This window comes from Tachypleus tridentatus, chromosome 9 (genome assembly GCF_004210375.1).
Source record: "Tachypleus tridentatus isolate NWPU-2018 chromosome 9, ASM421037v1, whole genome shotgun sequence".
Classification (NCBI taxonomy): domain Eukaryota; kingdom Metazoa; phylum Arthropoda; class Merostomata; order Xiphosura; family Limulidae; genus Tachypleus; species Tachypleus tridentatus.
In genome coordinates this window covers 39,176,417-39,200,088 of record NC_134833.1, presented here as the reverse complement: position 1 = coordinate 39,200,088, position 23,672 = coordinate 39,176,417, and the positions used below count along the sequence as shown (strand labels likewise).

At 31.9% G+C, this 23,672-nt stretch overlaps 1 protein-coding gene across 2 annotated transcripts in view; it reads left to right on the top strand.

The window, feature by feature from the left end:
* Window positions 1–19,190, top strand: part of LOC143225101 (CUGBP Elav-like family member 4) — a 633,828-nt gene extending 614,638 nt beyond the window's left edge. Inside the window, exons 9-14 of one of the 2 annotated variants that reach the window (XM_076453884.1) lie at window positions 74–202; window positions 1,487–1,558; window positions 4,530–4,610; window positions 11,066–11,209; window positions 12,142–12,304; window positions 15,399–19,190. In XM_076453884.1, the coding sequence (XP_076309999.1) occupies window positions 74–202; window positions 1,487–1,558; window positions 4,530–4,610; window positions 11,066–11,209; window positions 12,142–12,269 (554 nt within the window). In that variant the 3' untranslated portion in view covers window positions 12,270–12,304; window positions 15,399–19,190. Of the gene's footprint in view, window positions 1–52; window positions 203–1,468; window positions 1,559–4,529; window positions 4,611–11,065; window positions 11,210–12,141; window positions 12,305–15,398 lie in introns of both variants that reach the window. The other variant, XM_076453885.1, reaches the window with a different exon arrangement.
* Window positions 19,191–23,672: the final 4,482 nt, after the last annotated feature.

The window sequence follows — 23,672 nt, the reverse complement described above, 5'->3', positions numbered from 1 at the left end:
TTACATATTAACTGATATGTTTCCTCGTGATTAGTATCTTAAAATTGAGTAGTTTTTTCCCCCACACATATAGGAGCTGCGACTCAACAAATTAATGGTACCATCCCAAACGTACCTTCCCCGACTTTGTCTACTTCCACCATACCTCAAGCTAACGGCCAAACAGGCGAAGTGTATGCAAATGGAATGCTTCATTATCCCCGTAAGTGTTAGATATGTTGTTGAGTAAATAGTAGATACTTTTACTTCAATTAATTCATTAATGTTTGTTAAAGAGTTCTGTACGCTTGAAATCTGTAGAGATAAAAAATATATTTTAATAGTTTATTAAAACCGAGTTTGAAAAGTTATTATAGTTGACATTGAAAGCATTAAATAAATGTTAGGCCTTTTTTGAAAGGCTGAACATAGGGAAAACTTCCGGGCTGCGGATCAAGAATCCGAGAGCCAAGTCCGTGACACGTTTCTCAATACAGGTTCACGTTCGTCGAGAGTGGTATAAAAATGACAATAAACCTCGCTATTCGGTTAATAGTAGCCGTACAGGCGGTGGGCGCTGTTGGCTAGTTTCTCAGTGGTCAATTTTAGATTAAAGACGGCTGGGTCTGAACGTGTGTTCAATTTGAAAATAACAAATACCATTCATAAACTAAAAGGTTAATTTCTTAAGTTTCTGGCTGTTTTCTTTTCATATTCTTAAGCATTCATTCATTTCTAAATGCCTTAAGATATTACGACTTGCACTGTGAGAATTCTCATGTTTCATTTTTAGAATGTAATTAAAACATCATTCCGTTCCTATGGTAAAACAGACACTTTAATCATCTTCAGGAAACAAAGTTTTCTTGGCCATTATGAGACGTAACTGAATAATGAGAATCCAAAAAATGCTTTTGAATGTTTCACTTTGTACAAAGAAAACCTTCATGGCTATTTGTGGTTCAAATGATATCATTGTTCGAGAATGGGATAATAGTTGTAGATAATATTTTAATTAGCATAAAAGTATATTAAAAATGTTAATACCGATACACGAATTAAAGTTATTCAATAAAACTAGTAAACTAACTAACATTTATCTCAAAACAACTTAATGCAAATAATAAAATAATTTAAATTTAATTAATATAGGACTGGTTACTTTTCTTTAATAGTGATTTCTTAATCAAAGGTTCGAATCGTAGCTCTTAGCAACAGAAAGAGAAGAGTTCATAAGATCGATAGTTCCATGAGTTCATCGGTTCTTTTGGTCTATAAATGTGTTTTAATAAAACAAAACAAAAACATACTTTATGTGTGAACGATTTCTAACTTGTCTGACGAAACAGTTGATATATATTAATGATTTACTCTAGTTAAGCTGTCTTAAAAGTGAGAGTATTAACGTTAGTTCCTTACATTTTCACTGTGTGAATATTACTACAGCAATGATAAATTTATTTGGCAGGCTGAAACATAAAGGGTTTAGTTCTTATATCTCTTTCAGCACAAGCGATACCGAACGGTGAAGCACTCCAGCCAGCTGGTTATCCCGGTCTACAAGCCTATCCTGGAATTCGTAAGTAGCAAAGAAACAGACAACACTTCAAAGGAAGACTGTGTTTCGAGTGGTAGACTTAACTTACTTAGCTTTTAGCAGAGTTTTTATCATACTTATAATAGTTTTACGCCCTGCTTTCAAACGTTTTTTTGAACTTTGAGTAAACATGTTGTTCCATGCAACGCAATGTATTCAACTACAACTATCCATAAAATTCAATATCGTTAGTGTATTTTATTATTGACTCCTAAACTTTTAATAGTTCTTAATGTTGGCCAATGACCAAAAGGTTTTCTGGTCTTATTTTGAGCAAATCAGTCCGAGACATAAGCAGATAAGCGTCTTCCTTAGCCTAAAGTTTCATTTTAAATAATCACATTATTTAATCATGAGAATCACAATTGGTTGTAACCAAAGGCAGGATCGAATCCTGGATTTTGACATTATCGTCAGAGAGGCGGAGTTACTTAAGTGTATAAATCTCTTCGTATGAAATCTAAATAGAAAGCTTATAAGGTTAAAGACTGTTTAACTGACTGCTTGCATATCAATTCACTTGACTATTTGCACATAATATTACTTCACTATTTACAGTTTATTTAATTAATGCCTAGTTAAATAGAGATTATTTCACTTAATTTGCCTAGTTGTTTTTTTTTATACTGGTTTTATTCCTGTGCGCGAAAAGAAATCTCTCTACGTTATTAGCCGTTGGATGAAATAAATCGCTATAGAATTTTATACGGCATAATGTGATTTTTCATAATCAATCCATTTTTGGATAAAAAAAATAAGATAGAGCATTTGAAACTTGTAATTATAAAAAATCAAGATGAAACTATTTACGAAACATAGTTTATTCGTCTATGAACAAAATAATATTGAGCTATCTGCTGTGTCCACCGTAGTCATCAAACCTCGAATAGCATTGTAAGCCTGTAAACTTTCCGCTGTCCCACTGGGGGAACACAATACTGAAACAAAATAATTTTAATTTTTTTGTGTTGCTTTATGTTCCCCGGTAGTACAGCGGTAATTCTACAGATTTACAAGGCTAAAATCAGGGGTTCGATTCCTCTTGGTGGACTCAGCAGATAGTCCGAGGTGGCTTTTCTATTAGAAAACAAATATTTCTTGCTTCATGACTGTGTGTATACCTAGTTAAACAAATGTGTTCTCGTTCGTGCTCTATATACCTGATTTTATCAAAACAAGTAAAGAATTCGGCACTAAATACCACCTAAACGATGGCATTTATTACTGAAAGATAGTTGCTTGGATATAATTTTACAAATTATGAGGTACGTTCTTCTCTGGTTCAGTATAAACACTACTAAGGCTAAAATATGTACCTTGACAACCATTGTAACATAAATTAGCGTATAGAACGAGTAAGTTAAGAACGAATAAACAGAAATGTACTTCACTGATCGGGAAAAAATTCCTTAGAACTTTTAATGTAAATGGTAAGATGATTTTATAAATTAATTACTAGCTAGCTATTGATAATGTGTCAAAAGAAAATAGAAAACTTAGAGGCAAATAAATGTTTAATAACTTCCGAATAACCCTGTACTTTACCGATCTGATATTTGTTTTTATGAACTCATTGGTTCTTCGGGGCTTCAGGAAGTGTAACTAACGCATTGTGCTGCCTTGAAGAAATAAATCAGCAACAGCATTAGTTGTCTCAAAGTTATAGTACCTGTAAAGCTGAACAAGGGATAATGTATCATCTGTAGGATATAGAGGAGGTACCAACATTACAAAATAAATTATAATAATTACTTTGAGCATGTTGTTTGTCTGAAAAATGGGCGTAACACGCTACAAAGTCAGTGAGGTAATGATTACTTTAAACATGTTATTCGTCTGAAGAATGACCGTAACATCAGTACAAGGTCGGTGTAAATAATTACGTTAAACATGTTACACCAAAACTTAATTGACTGACACGTTGACCAATAATTATCATCCCTCAACGTTTTTCGTCCCTCACTTCGACAGCAGTAGACTGACGCACTAACATGAAGCAACGCAAGGTTCGCTTCTTCACGATGGACACAGCAGATAGCCAAATGTTGCTTTGTTCTAAAACAAACAAAGTCGACATTTTACTGAACACATAAACTGTTGTAAATATAACCTTTGTACGGCAACAAACTAGTCTTATTCCTATACCTTACCCTTATGATATTGTAGTTTTTTTAAACCCATGCCGAAGTCGAAATGTTTTCACTCACTTCATCGTTAATACATTTTGATCAAGAATGTTACAAGAAAACCGATACGTTATTTTGTACAAAACTTGTCTTGAAAAGTATCAACATAAGCTTTCGTAGCCCTCATACTTGCACACAATAAGAAATTTACATAACTGTCAAGACCACACCATAGAAACCTGTTAGCTGAACAGCTTTCTATTCTGAAAACCTTTCGCATAATTTATCAATAGGGCTTTATGCTGAATGTCCATTATGGAAATATCAAAATAGACAACATTATTTTTTACTTTACTCTTATAAGTTTTAGGTACAATAGGTGAAATGGAACATCATATGTATACTTACTCATAATATTATCACAACAATAGATAGATATAAGTTTTTGTTTATTTGTTTTTGCTAAAGTGACACAACATGAGAACAAACAAACAGAATACTTAATAGAAAAGTTTATGCCTAGGCCACCAAAATAACGTGAATTTATTCAATGGGGATATCAATCCTTTATTTCTTTCTAAAGTTTTGTTGCCTAGTGATACATCACGATTACAACCTTTGAATATCTCAGACAGTAATATCTTAGTGATGTTTTAGTCGATTTTCAATCCAGGGTCGAAGTAAATATTGATTCTTTTGGATAACACAACTCCATTTATTTTTACTTTGAGGCCAGATTTAATCAATTGTACAAACTAAAGATGCTAACGGTATCGTATTTGATTCACAGACTTGACAAACAGAGTTGGATTTTCTATTTTTTTCAGCAGCTTACCCTGCAGGGTATGGTCAGTTTGCTCAAGCCCTGACCCAACAGCCAACACTTATCCCTCAGTCACAAAGGGAAGGTAAGTACATTGGAACTTTTGTTCATGTTTAAAATTATAAAACTCAACTTCACACGGGTAAGGTGTGTATTTCTATTTATTTCACCAACAATATTAGTAAAATAAACCTAACCAAGTTTTCATTAAATTCTTATCACCACCATGAGAAGAGTAGCACCATAATACGAGAAAAATGTTCTAATTGAAAACGTTTATGGTCTTCGGTCTTTGATTTCGACTTTAGATATTTCTTGCTACTTCTCTCATTCTAATAACTTTCAAAATATACATACTAGGATTGGCTCAAAATTGCTGTTTCCAAAATTTGAATGCTAGAAGTGGTCAAATCTATTTTGATGTTTCCAAGATGATTTGTTAGTTATATACACACAAAACCCTTAGATTGTGATGGAAATTATCTATTGTAGACTAAACAGATAACAGTTTTATTCCGTATATTCGATTACTGATTTTAATTTAACAGTTAGTGTTCATTTCCATTTATCTAACATTTTTCTAGTTAATTAAATAAAAAGGTTTTTGTTTTTAATTTCTACTTAATAGATATAAAAGAAAGTACAACAATTATTAAAACTGAGAAAGGATTATCTGTTGAACTGCCAGCTTATGATGTTCTACTCTCCAGTGCGAAGGTAGAAAGTTTAGGAGCTTATAACATTAAAATTCGAGGTTCGGATCACAGCGGTGGATAGATAATATTTGACTGAATTTAGAGTAAAAAAAAACAGCCATTCAACTTTCCTTTCTTAGTGCGTGATGATCTTGTAGTTTTGTGATGGAGCATTGCTCTGACTGTACTAGAGATAATGATGTTGTTCTAAGTTTATTGATTTATATATATTTTTAAAGATATGTTGTGAAGTACCAGTATGCATAAAAACAAAATTAAGGTGGTTTCTTTTTTTGCACAATTTTCGTTTTATTACGTTCGCACAACATCACTCAACTTAATATACACAGTATCGCAATACAACGAAACCATTGAAAATAAACAACATTATCTATCAATTTATGTAATTAGGTATAAGCTTCATAAGAAACACTTATCCAAAATTAACCGAAGTAGGAAGGTTATATTTTTGTCATAATTTCATAAATTCACTTATGTATATCCATTGCCTGAGCATAATATTTGAATATTAACAATATCACATCAAATTGAAACACATTTAATGTTCTTAGTAAACTGTACAACATATAATGTTACGTTTTACCTCATTGCAAAGTTACACAATAGACTCTATCTGCGTTATCTCTCTCACGGAGATCGAACTCAGAATTCAACTTTCGTAAGCCGGGAAGCTTACTTCTGGGTCAATTGTATGCTGTTGGTTTTATTAAAGACAAGTTTTGAAATATTTCATTACTGAACCCTAGCACATAAATCACGCAATATGTTTTTGAAAACAAAAGACAATAACGTAATATTAACTGTATTATCACAAAAGTATAATTACGTAATAAATAGATTTCCAAACTAACACTTCATGTATGTGTTATATGTGCACAAGCTTTAATTAAAGTGAATTAATCTACTATGAAGACTTAATGGTATGTGTAACAATATTATTCTGAACGAAAGTTATACAATAATTTATTATACTTGTCTTATAGGTCCGGCATGGCCAAGCGCGTAAGGCGCGCGACTCGTGATCCGAGGGTTCGCGCCTGCGTCGCGCCAAACATGCTCGCCCTCCCAGCCGTAGGGGCGTTATAATGTAACGGTTAATCCCACTTTTCGTTGGTAAAAGAGTAGCCCAAGAGTTGGCGGTGGGTGGTGATGACTAGCTGCCTTCCCTCTAGTCTTACACTGCTTAATTAGGGACGACTAGCACAGATAGCCCTCGAGTTGCTTTGTGCGAAATTCCAAAAACCAAAAAAAAACATACTTGTCTTATAATAGACATAACCTAATCTATAAAAAAGCAACTGTGTTACATCACGTCACGCTTAATTTCTCGAAATAGAAAAAAATATAAAAGCCAAAATTTATTTATACATATAGAAAAATTGGATGATTGTCTTCCCATTACGACTTGAATAACGAGAATACAAGGGAAACATGAAGAGATGCCGTGAAACCTTGTCGGTGGATTGTGTGTTGGTATAAGAAGCCTTAAATAAAGACACCGTATGAGATTACCTAGCTTAGAGCCAAGTTTATAAAATTTATCATGAAAGTAAAAATATCGGTTCAGTTTTAAACTTGCTTCCTTCTGTTGCTGAGCAACAAGACAAAAAACATTGTTGGAACATAATGTTACCATAACGCAGTGGGTGTTATATACATTAGTTGTTGTTAATCTAACTAATTTATACTAACAATTATCCTACGAATACACCACTAATTTATTTCATGAATGATCTTGGTTGGCTCGCAAAGGAATTTACAGACGCTTGGTTAAGCTTGATTTCACAAAATGTATTTATTTCTGTTAGCTGTGCAATGTGAGTTTAGGGTATATTATGGGGTGGAGGTGGTAGTACTTGCTATACGCTAGTTTATTATAATGAGTCTTTGCTACGAAGAAAAGGCATTTAAACCACAATAATTATTAACAAGAATTAGAAAATTATCTAACAAAAAGTTCTAATATTACTCACCAAAACAAATTATCCATATCAAATTGTTGTTTTAAAATCAAATCAAGTAACACGTATAAGAGAATTCGAAATTATTAGACTGATAAAGAGTCTGAAATGCCCTAAAAACAGCATTTCGCTAGAGTTCAGTTGTTCAGTGCATACTCCCAGTGGCACAGCGGCATATCTAGAAACTGGGTGTCAATACCCGTAGCGGGCAGAGCATAGATAGCTCACTGTGTACCTTTGTGTTTGATAATAACAACAACAATTGTTCAGTGCTTTCACTTTTTTATTTTGGTGTTTGAAACTCTTTCTTGGAATTTAAAAAGGGATTTTGTTTTTCAAACGAAACTATACTTAACAGAAAAATACAACAGTTTGTCTCCCTTTTTAAATGTCAAGTGAAACATTTACTTTAATATTTATCACTCACTGTTAAATAATTAAAATAATCTCATATATAAAAACATAATAAAGTTACAAAAAGCCGAAAGTATCCATTCTGTTACTCCTTATAGAATGTTATATAAAAATAACACACATAAACCCCATTATAAAGCTTCACACATAAGGTGCAGCTCATAATAATGGTTTCGAGAAATAAATGCTGTACGTTTACAGGAAATCAAAGACATGTCCTGTTTTCGTCCTATAATCTTGTAACTAAAAATAAAACTTCGTCCTGTGAAACTAAACACGTTATCATTAAAGTGATATGAAACTATGATTGAAAGCTGCGACAGACATTTGAAAGATATACATTTTTTAAACTAAGATATAAAGCTAACTCATAAATAGTAATTCAGTTAAATATCTTAAACATTTACTCTTGCATGACTATCAAGTTGAGATATATAAACTTAATAATCCAAGTAGGAGAGCAAACAAGTGTTTTTTTTAAACTTAGATATTAATAGGCAGATGTTACAAACATGGATATCAATAGGCAGATGTTACAGACTTGGATATTAATAGGTAGATGTTACAAACTTTCATGAATACAGTGAAGAGAAAAATGACATCAGCAAGAACATAAAATAATTAGGTATAAAGCCATGAGAGAAAGCGATGGTAAGTGTGTCAAAATTATAACCAAAAACACTAATGTTAACGGTATCCTTCACTGCAAGGTCAAATCAAGCACGAAACAAAATTAACTATTTTTAATAAAAGATCAAATAACAGTAAATAAAAGTATTGAAAATGTTTAGCACAAAGGTTGGCATAAAATGTTTGAACAGCTTATTTATCTTCCATAAAGTACTGAGATAAAAGTGTGCAATACAACACTTATCTTAACGTAGTTATTTACTGGAAGAATGTTGAGATAAGAAGACCACATGAAACACTAATCTTGACTTAATGTAATAATCTGTTGAGGTAGATGGCTGCATAAAGCGCTTATCTTGGTATAGGCTATTTGTTGAATGAGGATCCAATAAATTATTTATCCTAATATAGTTTGATTATTTACCAAGAGAGTACTAAGATAAGACAATCTAATAAAGCACTTATCTTAGCCTACTATTGAGAGAGTACTGAGATAAAAAGAACCCATAAAACACTCATCTTAACTGGAATAATTTTGAGATAAAAAAACCACATAAAGCATTTATCTTCACGTAGGATAATTATCTGTTGATAAATTGTTGAGATAAGAGGATCCCATAAAGCACTTATCTTGATCCAGGTTTATTACCTCCTAAGAAATAGTTGAGATAAGAGCATAACAGAAATCAATTATCTTGACCTCTGTTGATTATCTAATACGTGAGTGTTGAAGTAAAATAATCCCATAAAGCACTGATCTTAAAATTTCTAAAATCTCTGTCAATGCCATTTTATGACTTGCGTTTTCGTTGTTTTTTTATTCCTTATTATTCTTCATATCTGTGTTGATCTCTGATAACAGCATCTCCATATTTTCAGTATTTCCAGTCACTTCATCCTGAAAATAGTGTTCTGATTGTGTTCCATGTTGGTTTTTTATGGTGGCAGAAATTTGGAGCAACTGGTCGTGGTTTTGTTCTTGTATTCTGATATTCCAAGAGGTTTTGATCTTCCCAATTAATGCCACCGTAATCATGATTCTTCTGCAGTTTGGTTGGTTTTAGAAACTGTTTTCTGTAGGAAACATCTAGTGTGAATATTGTGGTTAAAGAAGTTTTTGGTGAAGGCTTGAAATGATGTTTCAATCTGTTTTGATGGGTTTTCATTTTCTTTAAACGGTTTGTGTAAAATGTTCAGTCAACGTCAACGAACTGAGGGTAATAAATTTTATTCTTGGGTTTAAGTAGATAACGGTACTTTTTTTAACAGCTAGAGAGTGGCCTGAAGAAAAACAAAGATACTAGCCACTATATGTCAGCTTTCCTTACGTTTGAATAATAAGGTTTTGGCCATTTTCTCTGATACATCCAAAAATGAAAGCTGTCCATTGTTCTCTATTTCTATAATAAACTTTACAAAAACAAACCTTCTGGAAAAAGGGTTAAGAAAATTATCTAATTTTATTCTGTCATAATTCCATGTCAGATGTCTTTAGCGAAATATCGCCATTTTGAAAGTTTATTTAAGGCTATATGTAATGCATAATTCTTCAGCTCTAGAAATATCTTACATACAATAGAAGATAAACGAAAATACATGCGAATATCCTGTATTATGTAGTAGATATTTTTTCTCTCTTTCCAAAGAAATTTTGTTGCAGAGAAACAACGGTTCAGCATATTTATTAACAGAATATCTTAATATATCAGTTCTGATTGTAAGATATTTCATAAATGAGAAACTGAATAAAAACAGGTTAGCTTATCCTTGGACAGTCAAACAAACGTACTTTTAATTTAAGTGGATGTTTGTTTGTTTTCGAATTTTGCGCAAAGATATACAAGGGCTATCTGCGCTAGCCGTCCATAATTTAGTAGTTTAAGCCTACAGGGAAGGAAGCTAGTCATCACCACCCACCGTTAACTCTTGGGCTACTCTTTTACCAACGAATAGTGGGATTGACCGTCACATTATAACGCCCGCTGAAAGTGGGAGCATGTTTGGTGCGACCGGGATTCGAACCCGCAACCCTCGGATTACGAGTCCAACGTCTGAATCCACCTAGCCATGCTGAGCCGAGGATTATTTAAATTGTTAACTTGGTACACTGTCGCTAATAGCATGGGTACCTAACCGATCAATCAATGCATTCAAATTATTATAAGGTTTTGTTTGATGAACTTACATTTTACAAGACTTTAAAACTTCAGTCGGGTTACTTATGTTAATTACATTATTGATGACCATTTTTTTTAGCTTTTATCTACATAGGTAGCTTGCTTTGTATGAAAGATAATGACAATCCTCAAATTCGCAATGCTTTGTACTATTGTTGTTGTTTTTTTTTTTACATTGGACATTGTTATGAACCTTTCATTCAAAACGATATTGTTATACTTATTCTTCTGTCTACAGTTGTGGATTTATTCCTTTTTCTCAAAGAATCCTTTGTCAGTTGAGTTCGGTATTCACTCTACTAAGAGCACTCGAAACTGTTTGAAATTTCGTGGTTCAAATAAACCGCATTATATATGTTAAGTATTAACCTGAAAAACCTCTTCTGTACCTGATTGTACTTACAGACGTTTGAAATGACTTTAAGTTCACAATAACATTAAATTGTATTATTTTTGAGTTTTTAACATTGTCTGTAGGCATATCTGTACTGTCAAGTATTTAGTTGTTCAAATTTTGTTCGTTTTTACTGTGCTTAAGGGAACATGTGAATTGATGTCGGTTTTTCTTTGTAATGATTGCGTTTTAGATTCGATAATCTATGCTGCCTAACAACATTATGTATTTGTTCTTTCCCTTCTTAGGTCCAGAAGGTTGCAATCTCTTCATCTACCATTTACCACAAGAATTTGGCGATGCTGAACTCATGCAAATGTTCTTACCCTTTGGAAATGTCATCAGTGCTAAAGTTTTCATCGATCGTGCCACCAATCAAAGCAAGTGTTTTGGTAAGTTTACTCTGAAATAAAACATGTACTATCTAAAGTGGAATTTGTTTCGTCATGCTTATCAATGTAAGTTTGTTTGGACACTTTTCAAAAAAGCTCGACGTTCCTCTAGATATTCAACTTTAACTGTAACAAAAGAACGTAGCTCATATATTATATGTATATTCAATCGATGCTTTAACCTAACTAATTTCCGAGGATGTATATGGACCATGTACTAAACTTTGGGCATATCGTATGTATGTTCATGTGGCGCTGTAGTCTAATTGATATCTGAGGGGTACAGGCTCGCCATATATTAGTGCTCTGAATTTGAGACCTGGCAAATCGCGTTCCAATTCATGCAACGTCGTAAAATATTCCCAGTATTTTAACACTTTAAGCTGGGGGTGCATTATAAGAGTGATATTCAATCACTTAATGTGGATCATTAGTGATAGAGTGTTACTGACTGGCTGCTTTCCCTTTATTAAGCATTTCAAAATTAGGGACGGCGCAAATAGTCTTCGGAGCTGATTTGTTTGTTTTTAAATTAAGCACAAAGCTACCCAATTTGCTACTAGTGCTGTAACCACCACAGGTATCGAAACCAGGTTTCTAGTGGTGTGAGTCCGCAGACATACTGCTGTGCCACTGGGGGGCGTCTTAGTAGCTTTTCGATAAATACAAAATAGTAATATCAAAAGATTAGGAAAGTTTTTAATGTGTTTTTTTATCTGTATTCTTTCTTAATTACCTAGCCTTGCCTTATGATGCTAATGCTTTTGTATTTGTTTCTAATATTTCGAATGCCAGAATTATACAGATAGAATATATTTCAATAAATCTTATTTCCTATTTATTAATTTTTTGCTTTACTGTTCTATTAAAACCCCTTAACCTAATGTTTCTAAGTTCCAAGTGAAAACACTATACAAATAATTATCTTACAGGCTTTGTGAGTTTCGATAATCCTACAAGCGCCCAGACCGCCATCCAGGCCATGAACGGATTCCAGATTGGAATGAAACGCCTCAAGGTTCAGCTGAAACGCCCGAAAGACACCAATAGGCCATACTAATTGTAAGGCCAAGTCTTATTTCATGAAAATTCAAGGTAAGCTCGTTAATTCGAACATAAAAAGATAAAAAAATTTTTACAATTTACTTTTAACATATCAACAATTTCCAGGTTTCATATAATAATGTGCAAAAATCACATGCTTTTAGCATTTCGAATATCATAAGTCACTTGTTTTATCTTATAGTTGTTAACAAACAAGAAGTCAGGAAACGTCCGTGATGTTCTGGTAGAACTAATATTTCTGTTCCTTATGATACTTATGAGTAATAATAGATACTCAAGAAAACAATTGCGTTTCAAATGTATTATCCTGTTATCCATTCATATATATATACATTGCAATTCGTGGTCATATATGTATTCTGAGCTCCATACCCAGGTCATACAAGCAACTGCTTGGAGTCTTTCGCTTTTTCAAACAACAACAAAATGTTTTATTTTGTTTTACAACCACAGATATTTAATTTCTTAGATAAAAATTTGGCACTAAAATTTCCCTGAACGTCACGGTAATATATAGCTGGTTAGCTGGCTAATCATCTTATTTTTTGAGGCTTTTGTCTCACTATGACCAGCGCTATCCAAAACAAAATATGTTGTCTTCTTGTCTTATAACTTTCAAATCTTAAACAAATACAGTGTGTGTGTGTGTGTGTATTATATTACAGCAATTTTTATATACAAATCAGAAAATCGTACTGAATTTTTTTATTTTAGGATTACATTTTGACTTCGTTTGACTGGTAGGTAGTAAAATGTCACTGACAACGTTTGGCTGGTGTAGGTAGTAAAATGTCACTGACAGTAGTCGTATTTGAAGAGGATGTGTAATAGATCTTTTCGGCCCAAATATTCATACACTAAAATCATCAAGGTGTGTTTAGATAGTGGATTTAGAAGATGGGGGTATTCCTTGTACTTTATGACTTACAAGTCGTACCCCAGTCATGGAGAGCTAATTGTGACGTCTTGTAACAAGTAAAAACCCACGAATACAAAGGTAAGTAGTAAAAGTGCAACAGACAGCAGTACACAATGTAATACAAATATCCGTTTGGAAAAGTAAATATAAGCTACTTCTACAAAACATCCATTCAACCGTCCGTACCTTAATCACCTGAAGAATGAAACACGTGCTCATTCTGTTCCATACGAAGACATAGAAAATTGTCTGTGGATTTATTTTTGTGCTATCGAACTATTGAAACAGAGCTGTGAAAACCATACATGGAGGAAGAACATGAGAGTTTTGCGATGGAGACTTTTGTACTGGAAAATACGCATGATCCGTCGTAACGACTGTAAGATTCCATATTGTACGCATGATCCGTCGTAACGACTGTAAGATTCCATATTGGTGTAATATATCGTATTCAATCTTTGTGCAACAAAACGTGGAGAGGATTCCTTCAAAAAGTATCCAGTTACAACCTACAAGTACTACGGGGAACCTTTTGGTTCCAATAAAGGACACTTTTATCCTATACTGTATCATTACGCTTGCCAAGATGCCAAATTACACCATATTATTGTTCTTATGACCAATAAGAATGGAGATTTACTGATATAGTTACACTACATGTAACGCTTAGAATTGAAATCAAATTTATATAAATAAATTGTAAATGAAAAATAAACTTGTTATTTAACCATTTTTACATATAATTCCTTTTCATGAGAAAGAGCAGTCCTATTTTTTGTAAATTTAACTTATAACTAAGTAACACAATAAACCTGTTATTGAATATACCAGATCTAAGCATTACAAACGCATCCATCGTCTGTAGAAGTTAAATATATTACTTTGAGAAAAAAACAACCAAGAAAATGTTATTTTGGGTAACATCAAACAATTTATCCTCTTCTGGCTCGTTGTTTGATATTACCACTACCAGCCAAGGAAATCACGTTACCATTTTGATGTACGTAATTAATAAAGAAAACAAATAACAAATCCGGTAATGTATTTTCTTATTTACCATCTTCTAAAAGAGACGGATGTTTGTGTTATTTTACTTTATAGCAGGTATAGTACAGTAACAAAGTAATCATGTATTTAAATTAACGTTTTGAATGACAAATTGCAAATGTTTCCAGCACAAATTATTGTCTAATCCATGAGCAATTTCATCTCCTTTCCATTAGCGTGTGAAGATGCTGCTCTTTTACTCTTGGATTCAAAACACAATTAGGTTTATACGTGTAGCTGTTTTCAGCAGTCTTCCAAAAATATCAAAGCGAAAACACTTAGAAACATATACAAATTAATGAATCATACATACGAATAAGTATACTTATAAATTGTTATAAGGCCTGAATTCACATACATTAGTAAACATATGTATTCATCCTATAATTAAAACTTTATTAGGAGGTACATAGTGTGATTCTGTACATAAATTGCTATCATAAGGTTTGTATGCGTGTTTTGACATTTAGTTTGAATTATACTTTGTCGACGGTGAAGAGATCCATACTTAACTACATCAATATGAAATTTAATTTACTTGAATCTGTTAAGAGTGTGTGCTAAAAATATCAATAACACGTAACGAAACTTAAATAAAACATACACGAAAACGTAGATGATTCATTAAAATTGATACAACTTGGCAATAACTATACTATAACAGCTCCAAGTGTTACGTTTATTACAGCATTGTCATTTGGAATGCAGATATATATATCGTTTATAATGTCATGACATATGGTGTTTATAGGTATGTTCATGTTCAGATAAAAATAGGAACTTACATAAACCCTCTCTGAAAACACCAGCCTTGCTTATTACTCAGTAAAGACAGTGTTCATGCTAGTAGAAAATAAAAACTAACATTATTCATCCTAAAACTGACATCAGAAAAGTTTACTAAACTTTTGTTTTAATAATTAAATCAATGGGATTTCTTAAAGTTTTTTCAGTTCTTTTTTATTTCACAAGCTTTCGGACCTAGTACTGGATTCTTCAACAGGTGAGTTTCAATGTTTAAAGAATGAGAAAAAAACCAGTGAAAACAACTCAGAGGTTTATTCACTTAATACATTTATGCCACGTTATTAGTCTGAACGATATTAGTCTGAAATATAATTAACGCTTTAATCTCTTTAATTTTTTTTTTTTTTTTAGTTGCCAAGTATGAGAAGATAAGACTCCGGTACTGGACTGGAATCACGTGATCTTCTTCAACCATCTCCTTTCATCAGTGATGTCACAGTCCGTGAAGTGGACTCGCATTTTTTTCTTATAAAGACAGAGGGCCTTACCGTTAGGGCTCAGATATAAATTATATATATAAATAAAAGAATTACAAAAAAAAATAGATAGGTACCAGGCTACTATATTTAGGAAGCTAGGACATAAATGATTTAGAAGTAGATTAGAGATTTCTTGCTTTAATATGTAATTATTTAATTTATATACATAACTTTGAGAATTTTATGAATTTTGCGACCTCTAGTAGTTGACAACAATGTGATGATTTTTTGAGATTGAAGGAAGTATTTTGAAATCCGAGCTTTCGAATTATCGACTTTTTCCTGGATTTCCAGATTTTACGGAGTGTCCTATTGTATTTACGACACTTATCATATCATATCATAAACCGCCATTTATTAACCTGTAAGATTCAGTGGGCCAGAACAGTAGAAAATACAACTAATGTATTACTCCATTGGTTTGTAAATACAACTGTTCTAGCGTAATGGGTTGTTCATCACTACATAAACACGAAGAGGGCAGAAGAAGTTATATAATGCAGGTACTTTTTTGTTGTTGTTATTCCTGTTCTTTTCGTGATTTGTGTACAAACCGAGGCAGCTTAGTACCTTCAGAGATGATAGACGTTTATGACATGATCATTCCATATCATTAGTATTATGATTTTATTTATTAAATTTATATTTAAGTCAAAATCTGAAAATATAATATTTGTGATATAAGTTTTTTCTTGTTTGTGTATTTATCATATACTTGAATATTTATTTATTTATTTATTTAAACTTTTCTGTTTTATTATAAGTGACAAAGATAAAGCGGGTCATGACCTATCTTTTGTCATTGATAAACCAGAGAGAGAGAGAAATCCAGAACTGTTTGTTTTCATGTAAAGAAAGTAGAATATAGAACATTTGTCTTTTTTTTTTTAACAACGTAGCAGGGTAGACATTTTTCTCGAGCACTTAGTAGAATGGAGAAGGATTGTGAGAATTCATTAACATAAATTAATGATTTCCTGAAATTACAAATGAAAATACGATGTTTGTATCAGTGTTTTCTATGGCTTAACTGGCGGGAAACGTTTGACAAGCTTAAATCATGCTAATAACTCCTGGTAAGGGTACTAAATTTATAATGTACATACAAGTATTTCATCTTTCTAAAATGGAGGCTTTTCGTCTGATGATGTACATTTGTCAAAAAGAAATGTAGAAATAGATGTCAGCAAAAGGTAGGGAGTTTTTAATTTATAATTATTTCAGAAATATTGTCAAAGTAATATAAAATTTTTGTTTCTTGGCTTCCTGACACTTGGAGTTCGAAAATTTGAGTTGTGGACAATGGTGTCAGCATAAGTATTGAAATCAAACAGTACCAAATCAAGAGAATCAGTCTTTCCCACGGAATAGGATTTTATTAACGTTAGCGTCTTTTCTATTGTAGATTGCCCAATTAATGTTTTTCTTTATACTTAACATAATATTTACGAGTCGTATTAAGACTGAGATCTCAGTTATTGGTAATTATAAGAACATATCCATTACATAATTAGTTTTCAAAATAATGTTTATTTTCACTTTGATATTACTTTATATTAAAAAAAAACCCAAAAAGGATGAGCTAAAAACTTGGAATTCATACAGTGCAATATTCAATGGTTCGAATATTACGAGTAAGCAAAGGTACTTACAGTAAAATCACAAAAGTGTAGTCATAGATAACAGTAAAAAATAAGGCTAACCTTCAGTGAAACATCAATTAAATATATGACATCGTCATACATTTGAAGTAGGCCTAATTTTAGAAACACCTACTTTAAGATACTCAGTATTCTGTTACCGAATAAAGGTAAGCCAGATAAAGAGTTACTTCTAAATTTAATACATCACATTTTAGTGAAGATTAAAAATAAACACAACTTAAAAATACGGTAATAGGAACTTTTGCAGTATGCAAATTTTGATTTTAGTTATTATAATGTTCTAATTAAAATTAAAATTCAGGATATATCTGCTCTAAAAGTTGCTATTATTGTATTTTTGAATTAATTATTCATTTCAACAGAATCTCAGCTATGTTAGTCATATGACACTGTATTAGTTAATGGCAGTAACAATTAGAAGTATTGTGATTTCATTTACGTTAGACACATGACACTGTGTTATTTAATGATATTAACAATCAGTGTTAACGCAATTTCAGCTACTTTTAGACACATAACACTATTTTAGCAATTGACAGTAAAAATCACGACGTGATTTCATCTACGTTAGATACGTGACACTGTGTTAGCAAATGACATTAACAATTACAAGTGACATAATTTCAACTACATTGTACATATGACACTGTATTATTTAATGACAGTAACAGTTAGAACTAACATGATTTCACCTACTCCAGACACGTGGCACTGTATTAGTTAATGACAGCAACAGTTAGAACTAACAATTTCACATACTCCAGACACATGGCACTGTATTAGTTAATGACAGCAACAGTTAGAACTAACAATTTCACATACTCCAGACACATGGCACTATGTTAGCTAATGACAGTAACAGTTGGAACTAACATGATTTCACCTACTCCAAGCATATGGCACTATGTTAGTTAATGACAGTGAAAGTTACAACTACTATGCTTGGTAAGTAAACATTGTGTTGAAACTTTTATGATCTAAATCTATTTCCAGTAACCGTTTATCTCTACATACTCTGTAATTTATTCTAAACGTTCAAGTTCACAAGCGAATGTAAGAGTATTTTGAGCTTTGTTATAAAACGGAATCGATTTCGTGTCTTTATTTTACTACATCGAAACCTTGGTATGGTTATATTATGAATCGATTGGAACAGAATGGATACATAAAATAATCTTAACTTAAATTTCTGTATATACAAAGCATATAATGTCGATAACTCTGTAATAATAGCCAGATAAAGAATTTTATTTCAAATGTGGACAGTTTTTGTGCGATTACACATCGTACATATTTATTAGGCTTGTAGTATGGCATTAAATATTAACGATAGAAAGTTCGCAAAGCGTGTTTGATCCAATATGAATGTACCTTAGAAACACAATATACAAAACCAGACATAAAACAGGCTTAGCTTCCATTCGCTAATATCTTGTGCGTGTTCACTGCGTATCTACATGAACGTCTTTCAACATCTGTGCTGGTTTTAATGTGAGTAAGATTATAACGTACTTGAACGCTGTGTTAAGTGTATATAGCATATCATTTCTTAAATATTGAAAGTGAAAAGGAGTGATTCGATGAGCATTAATAATAACTGCGCCATGTTCACTCATTGTCATATTTCACACACTGCTTGATTCACACCATCTCACTTATTTCACACAGTTGTTCTTAAAGCTGAAATATGCCTTCAACAAGTGGATATCATTTTTAGTTTACTGAAATTCTTAATTTGTTATTATGCATAGATTAATGGCTGCTTTTCAAGATCTTATCATGGGGAATGCCACGTTTGTTTCTTTGTTTTTTACATTATGGAAATGAGCTTGTTTTTAAAATATTCCCTTTTGCTGTTTTTCTCACATTCCTTCTTCAGGAATGGTGTAATGAGTTTAGTACACAAGATATAATATATAACCTTTTCATGGTAATTATACTAATATTGAGCTTGTAAGCTATTGTTTATGCTCTAAAAATAAAGATACCACTTACTAAAATGTGTGAGAATCGTTTCTATTGGTGTAATTCATTTGTGTTTGGAAATCACAAGAAAGCAAATCAAAATAATCATGAATGTGAACTTAAAACGTATTTGAAGGATTATCGGCCTGCTATTATTAACAAAGTTGAGTACATTATGTTCAAACTATTTTAAACATGTAAATAAACAGGTAACGTGACTACCACATCCAATATAAAGTCGCGGTGGAACTAAAGTTTAACTTGTTTGCCGTTTTGTAGATTGTGTGATGTCGCCAAAATGTCATATAACAACTCTGTTTGACACACAGTATCTATACACTCGGATAATAAAGATTTGTTCAGATCAGGAATTTAGAATTTTGAAGACTGGGATATCCTTAAATGTAGTTACATTGGAAAACAAAGGATTGAGCTGTGTTACCAGAAGCATCCAGCAAAGGACGGGTAGCAACATGTGGTACTGTAACAAGCAAGAATTCATGCGCAGCAAGGTCATTGACAGAAGCCGTCCATGCGCTTTAGGCAACAGTGTGCAATGTTGTCAAGAAGGATCTTTGTCTGAATAAAAACAAGTTATGTGTACACAAATTTCTTCCACGACGTATTAGTTTAACTGCAACACACTTCAAGCAGCTGCAGAATAAAATGGGTACTCATGCTATTCTATATGAAGATGTACTCATTTATTCGTCGGGTGCAGCGCCTATGAATTTCTGTGTGATTGTTGGGTTAAAACGGTCACTGGGAAACCATCGTCCTTGTTTCCCGGATGGATTATGGAAAGCCTACATGAAGAAGAGATGCGCTTTGAATATTCCAGTTTGTTTGTTTTTTGTAATAGAAAATATGCTGTGTGGCAATTATCAGCATGTACGGTCAACAGATAGAACAGCAAACGTGACGACATGAACTGTAAGAACATGATAAAGCTCAAACATCTTATAAATATAATGCGATCTACCTCTGTAATCTAGTCTACTAGGCCTAGAATGATAATGGTATTTGTGCCCAATAGGAAAAGAAATGCGGTAAGATAGCCTTATCAATGTTTTATAAAAATTATATATTTAACGAGCTCTCCAATAATTATGACAGCAACTTTATCAGTTAGTTACTTCTCTCTAAATATTAATGATAAAATTAATATTTTAAGGAAACATGCGTAATGTTCTGGTTCTGGTTGGCTACTTGCCCATAGTTTTCTTCTTTCTTCATTTTTGCTGTTTGATTTTGTTTAAGTAGTTTATTTTCTTTTTCTAGAAATACTGAAGCATGAACGTAACACGAAGTTTGAAAATAATATGTATGTTCCGATAGATAAAACAATTATTAAAAAATGCAACCCTGTGGATGAGTAATTCATTGATATTGAGATAAACACTAAAGGAAAACATAATTGTCAAATCATTGCCCTTCTGAGTGAAATACTTAAACATTATGTATTTTTAAGAAGGGCCTAGTTTGGTCGAACTGTGGTTGAAGCTGAGTGGACAATGCCATTTAGTTAGATGTGTGACTTAGGAACAGAGTATTGATCAGCATCGAAATATTCATCATACATATTATTTTATTTTCTCAAGAAGAAAAGATTTATCACTTGTGCAAACTGTCCTCTTCAGTCATCTTGGAAGACAATTTTTTTTATATAATTTTGAGGTATTAAAATCAACCAACTGGAAAAATACTGGAGAGATATTTTTCCAGTGTCCTTTGTTTAATTTTCTTCATCTCGACGTGAAACGTTCAAGTTTGAGGCTTTATTTTCGCGGTTTAACGCCTTAAGCCATATACTCGCTGACTCATGTATAAGAAAAATATTGAAGTAGGATTTCCCATATAAATCGTATATGCACTTTTACGAAACGTATATATATCGAACATAATCACTGCAATCGTAATGAAATTACTTTATATACCATATAGTTCTTGAGATATACGCTCTGAATACAAATGTCTGCCGACGTTCCGCTGAAACCAGAATCCCTAAAGAAAATATCTTTTAAATATTCAATTAAAACACTTGAATTTTCAACAGATACACTAACAGTGTGTATAAAGATATGTCTTTAGTTTGTTTGCTGTTTTTTATCCATTTACAATGACTCCTGTTATATAAGTAATACAAATTAATACTTTAAAATTTACTATTTTAATTGAGTTCTGATTTGATCTGAAAATATAAAATAGGAAATTAGGAACAAACTAAGTATTTTATTGCTGTTCAAGAGTATATAGAACTATTTCATACAATTGCATAATATTTAAAAACACAAAATGATGTATCCATTTTTTATAAACCAAACTTAACATAAGCCAATAAAAAAACACAGTTTATAGTAAAACAGTTTTCAAACCACTACGAGTGAAGTTACATTAAGGTAAAGCCTTACTCTATAAATTTCAATATTAATATAATATGTTATCATTTAAAGCACGGTCCAACCGTTACCAAAAGTACACTATCAAATGAAGTTCTGAGCACAGACCAACTTGCTTATGTTTCTATGAAAAATTTTAATGGTATGAGTGATTTTAATGGAAATGTAGAAATGTTTAGAAACCATATATTTGATTTCATCCAATTTTCAAAATTATGTCACATTCTCTGAACCAGATCTCTCAAAAATCATCTGTAAGCGTATACGTTTGCTTTCATGTTGTACTGAGTGGTTTGATTTAAAATCCGTAACGTAAAAATTAAGACAAACGTGAGGGAAAGTATCTTCTATATAATGTGATTGTTAGGAGTATTAGTTCTATTACGTTTCCAGCTTTTAATATAACAATAATTTTTTCACTTCAGACTTTTAGCTGCCATCAAAGCCCAGCTCAGCAGTCGAGTTTGATATTGAATTAAAGTACTTTTGATTAGTGACTTAGGGCAGGCTGAAGATAGATTCAAAATTCTCTTTTTCACACATTTGATTTAAGTCTGTAATGGGCAAGTTAAGAAAGATGTGAAGGAAAAAATCTGTATTTCTCCATTATTTTTATTGCAAATATTAGGACTCGCGTTACTCTGCTTAGACAGCTTTCTGGTTGAGCTCGTAATGTTAATTTAGTTTTTGTTTTTAATAACAGTAAATGAAAAAAACTTTTATGCATTCTTTAATTAAGGCTCTGTTAAAAATTTCTTAATTTTGTTACAGCCATTTAAATAAATAGAATTAATTAGTTAAGAATAGTTTTCTCTTTTATTCCTCTCTTTGATGGCAATGTATTTTAACACATTTTACTAAATTAATTAGAACCACCATTTTGATACATTAAAGAATGTAAAACACGGAGACCACAGAAAAAGAATTAAACATTTAAAGGTGCATTTCTTGAAGCAGAACCAACTTTATTATAAATATTATTTTTGTACAAAATTTACATCAGATCGATAGACAACGCACCGACTTTATTACTGGAACTTATTAGCTTCGAATATTGACGGGCGTATTTTTCTCAATAATTCATTTGTTTTATAAGTTAATTTTTCAATGCTTCTACTGATAATTTGATTAAAGTATATTCTATTTGTTAATAGTTTGTCTGTAATTATATTCGACAATTTTAAAATATATTTATTGTCTAGAATGTCAACAACAATTGTTTACTGTATTTACTGTATAAATGAGCCTGGAAATATATGAAAAAAATAATTTAATATTTAGCAATTCACAGTCAAATCTAAGAAGGACAAAACACTTACAAAAGGTGTTCTCGTAATATGGTCGAATTAACACACAATAATTTACTGAAAGTGTGAAAGAATACATGTTGTTTTTTTTCTACAAAAAACCATTAACTTGTCATGTTATAATTTTGAACAAATTTTTAACTCGAATGTCCATGCAAACCTGTCTCTCACCACAAATATTTTACAGAAAAAACTTCCGCTGTTAGTGAATTATATTTTTAGTTTCTATTATTTAAATACCTAATTTAAAACATTTAATTAACGAACGTAACAAAATTAATTAATGTTCAATATTCTAAGTTGAATTTTTAGAAATGCCATATATTAATAAATAAAATGTCAAACCAACACATTATATGGTGGAAAATCGTGTACTGAAATAGTACATGTCATATATTGTGACCGTTCTACAACTAGAAAAATGGAAGTGGTGATCCAGAAAGTCAAGTAAGTTTTTGGATTAATAAGTAATAGAAATGAATGAATTATAGAAATATTTCGAGGAAAACTAGATCACAGTTTCTTTGGAAAAAATCATTTCGTTTTATAAAACTATGTCACTAAAAACATAGATTTTGTTAAAGACTGATATGGATGTTTGTTTAGAATTTAGCCCAAAGATACAGAATGGGAAATCTGTGCTCTTCCCACCACAGGTATCGAAACCGGTTTCTAATTGTGTTAGTCCTCAGACATACTGCTGTGCCACTAGGGTACGTCTGAGATGTTTCACTACCTTATAAAACGAAGTATCCAGCTACTAAAATAAATAGTATGAATGCAAAAAAATATTTATTACAATAAATATATT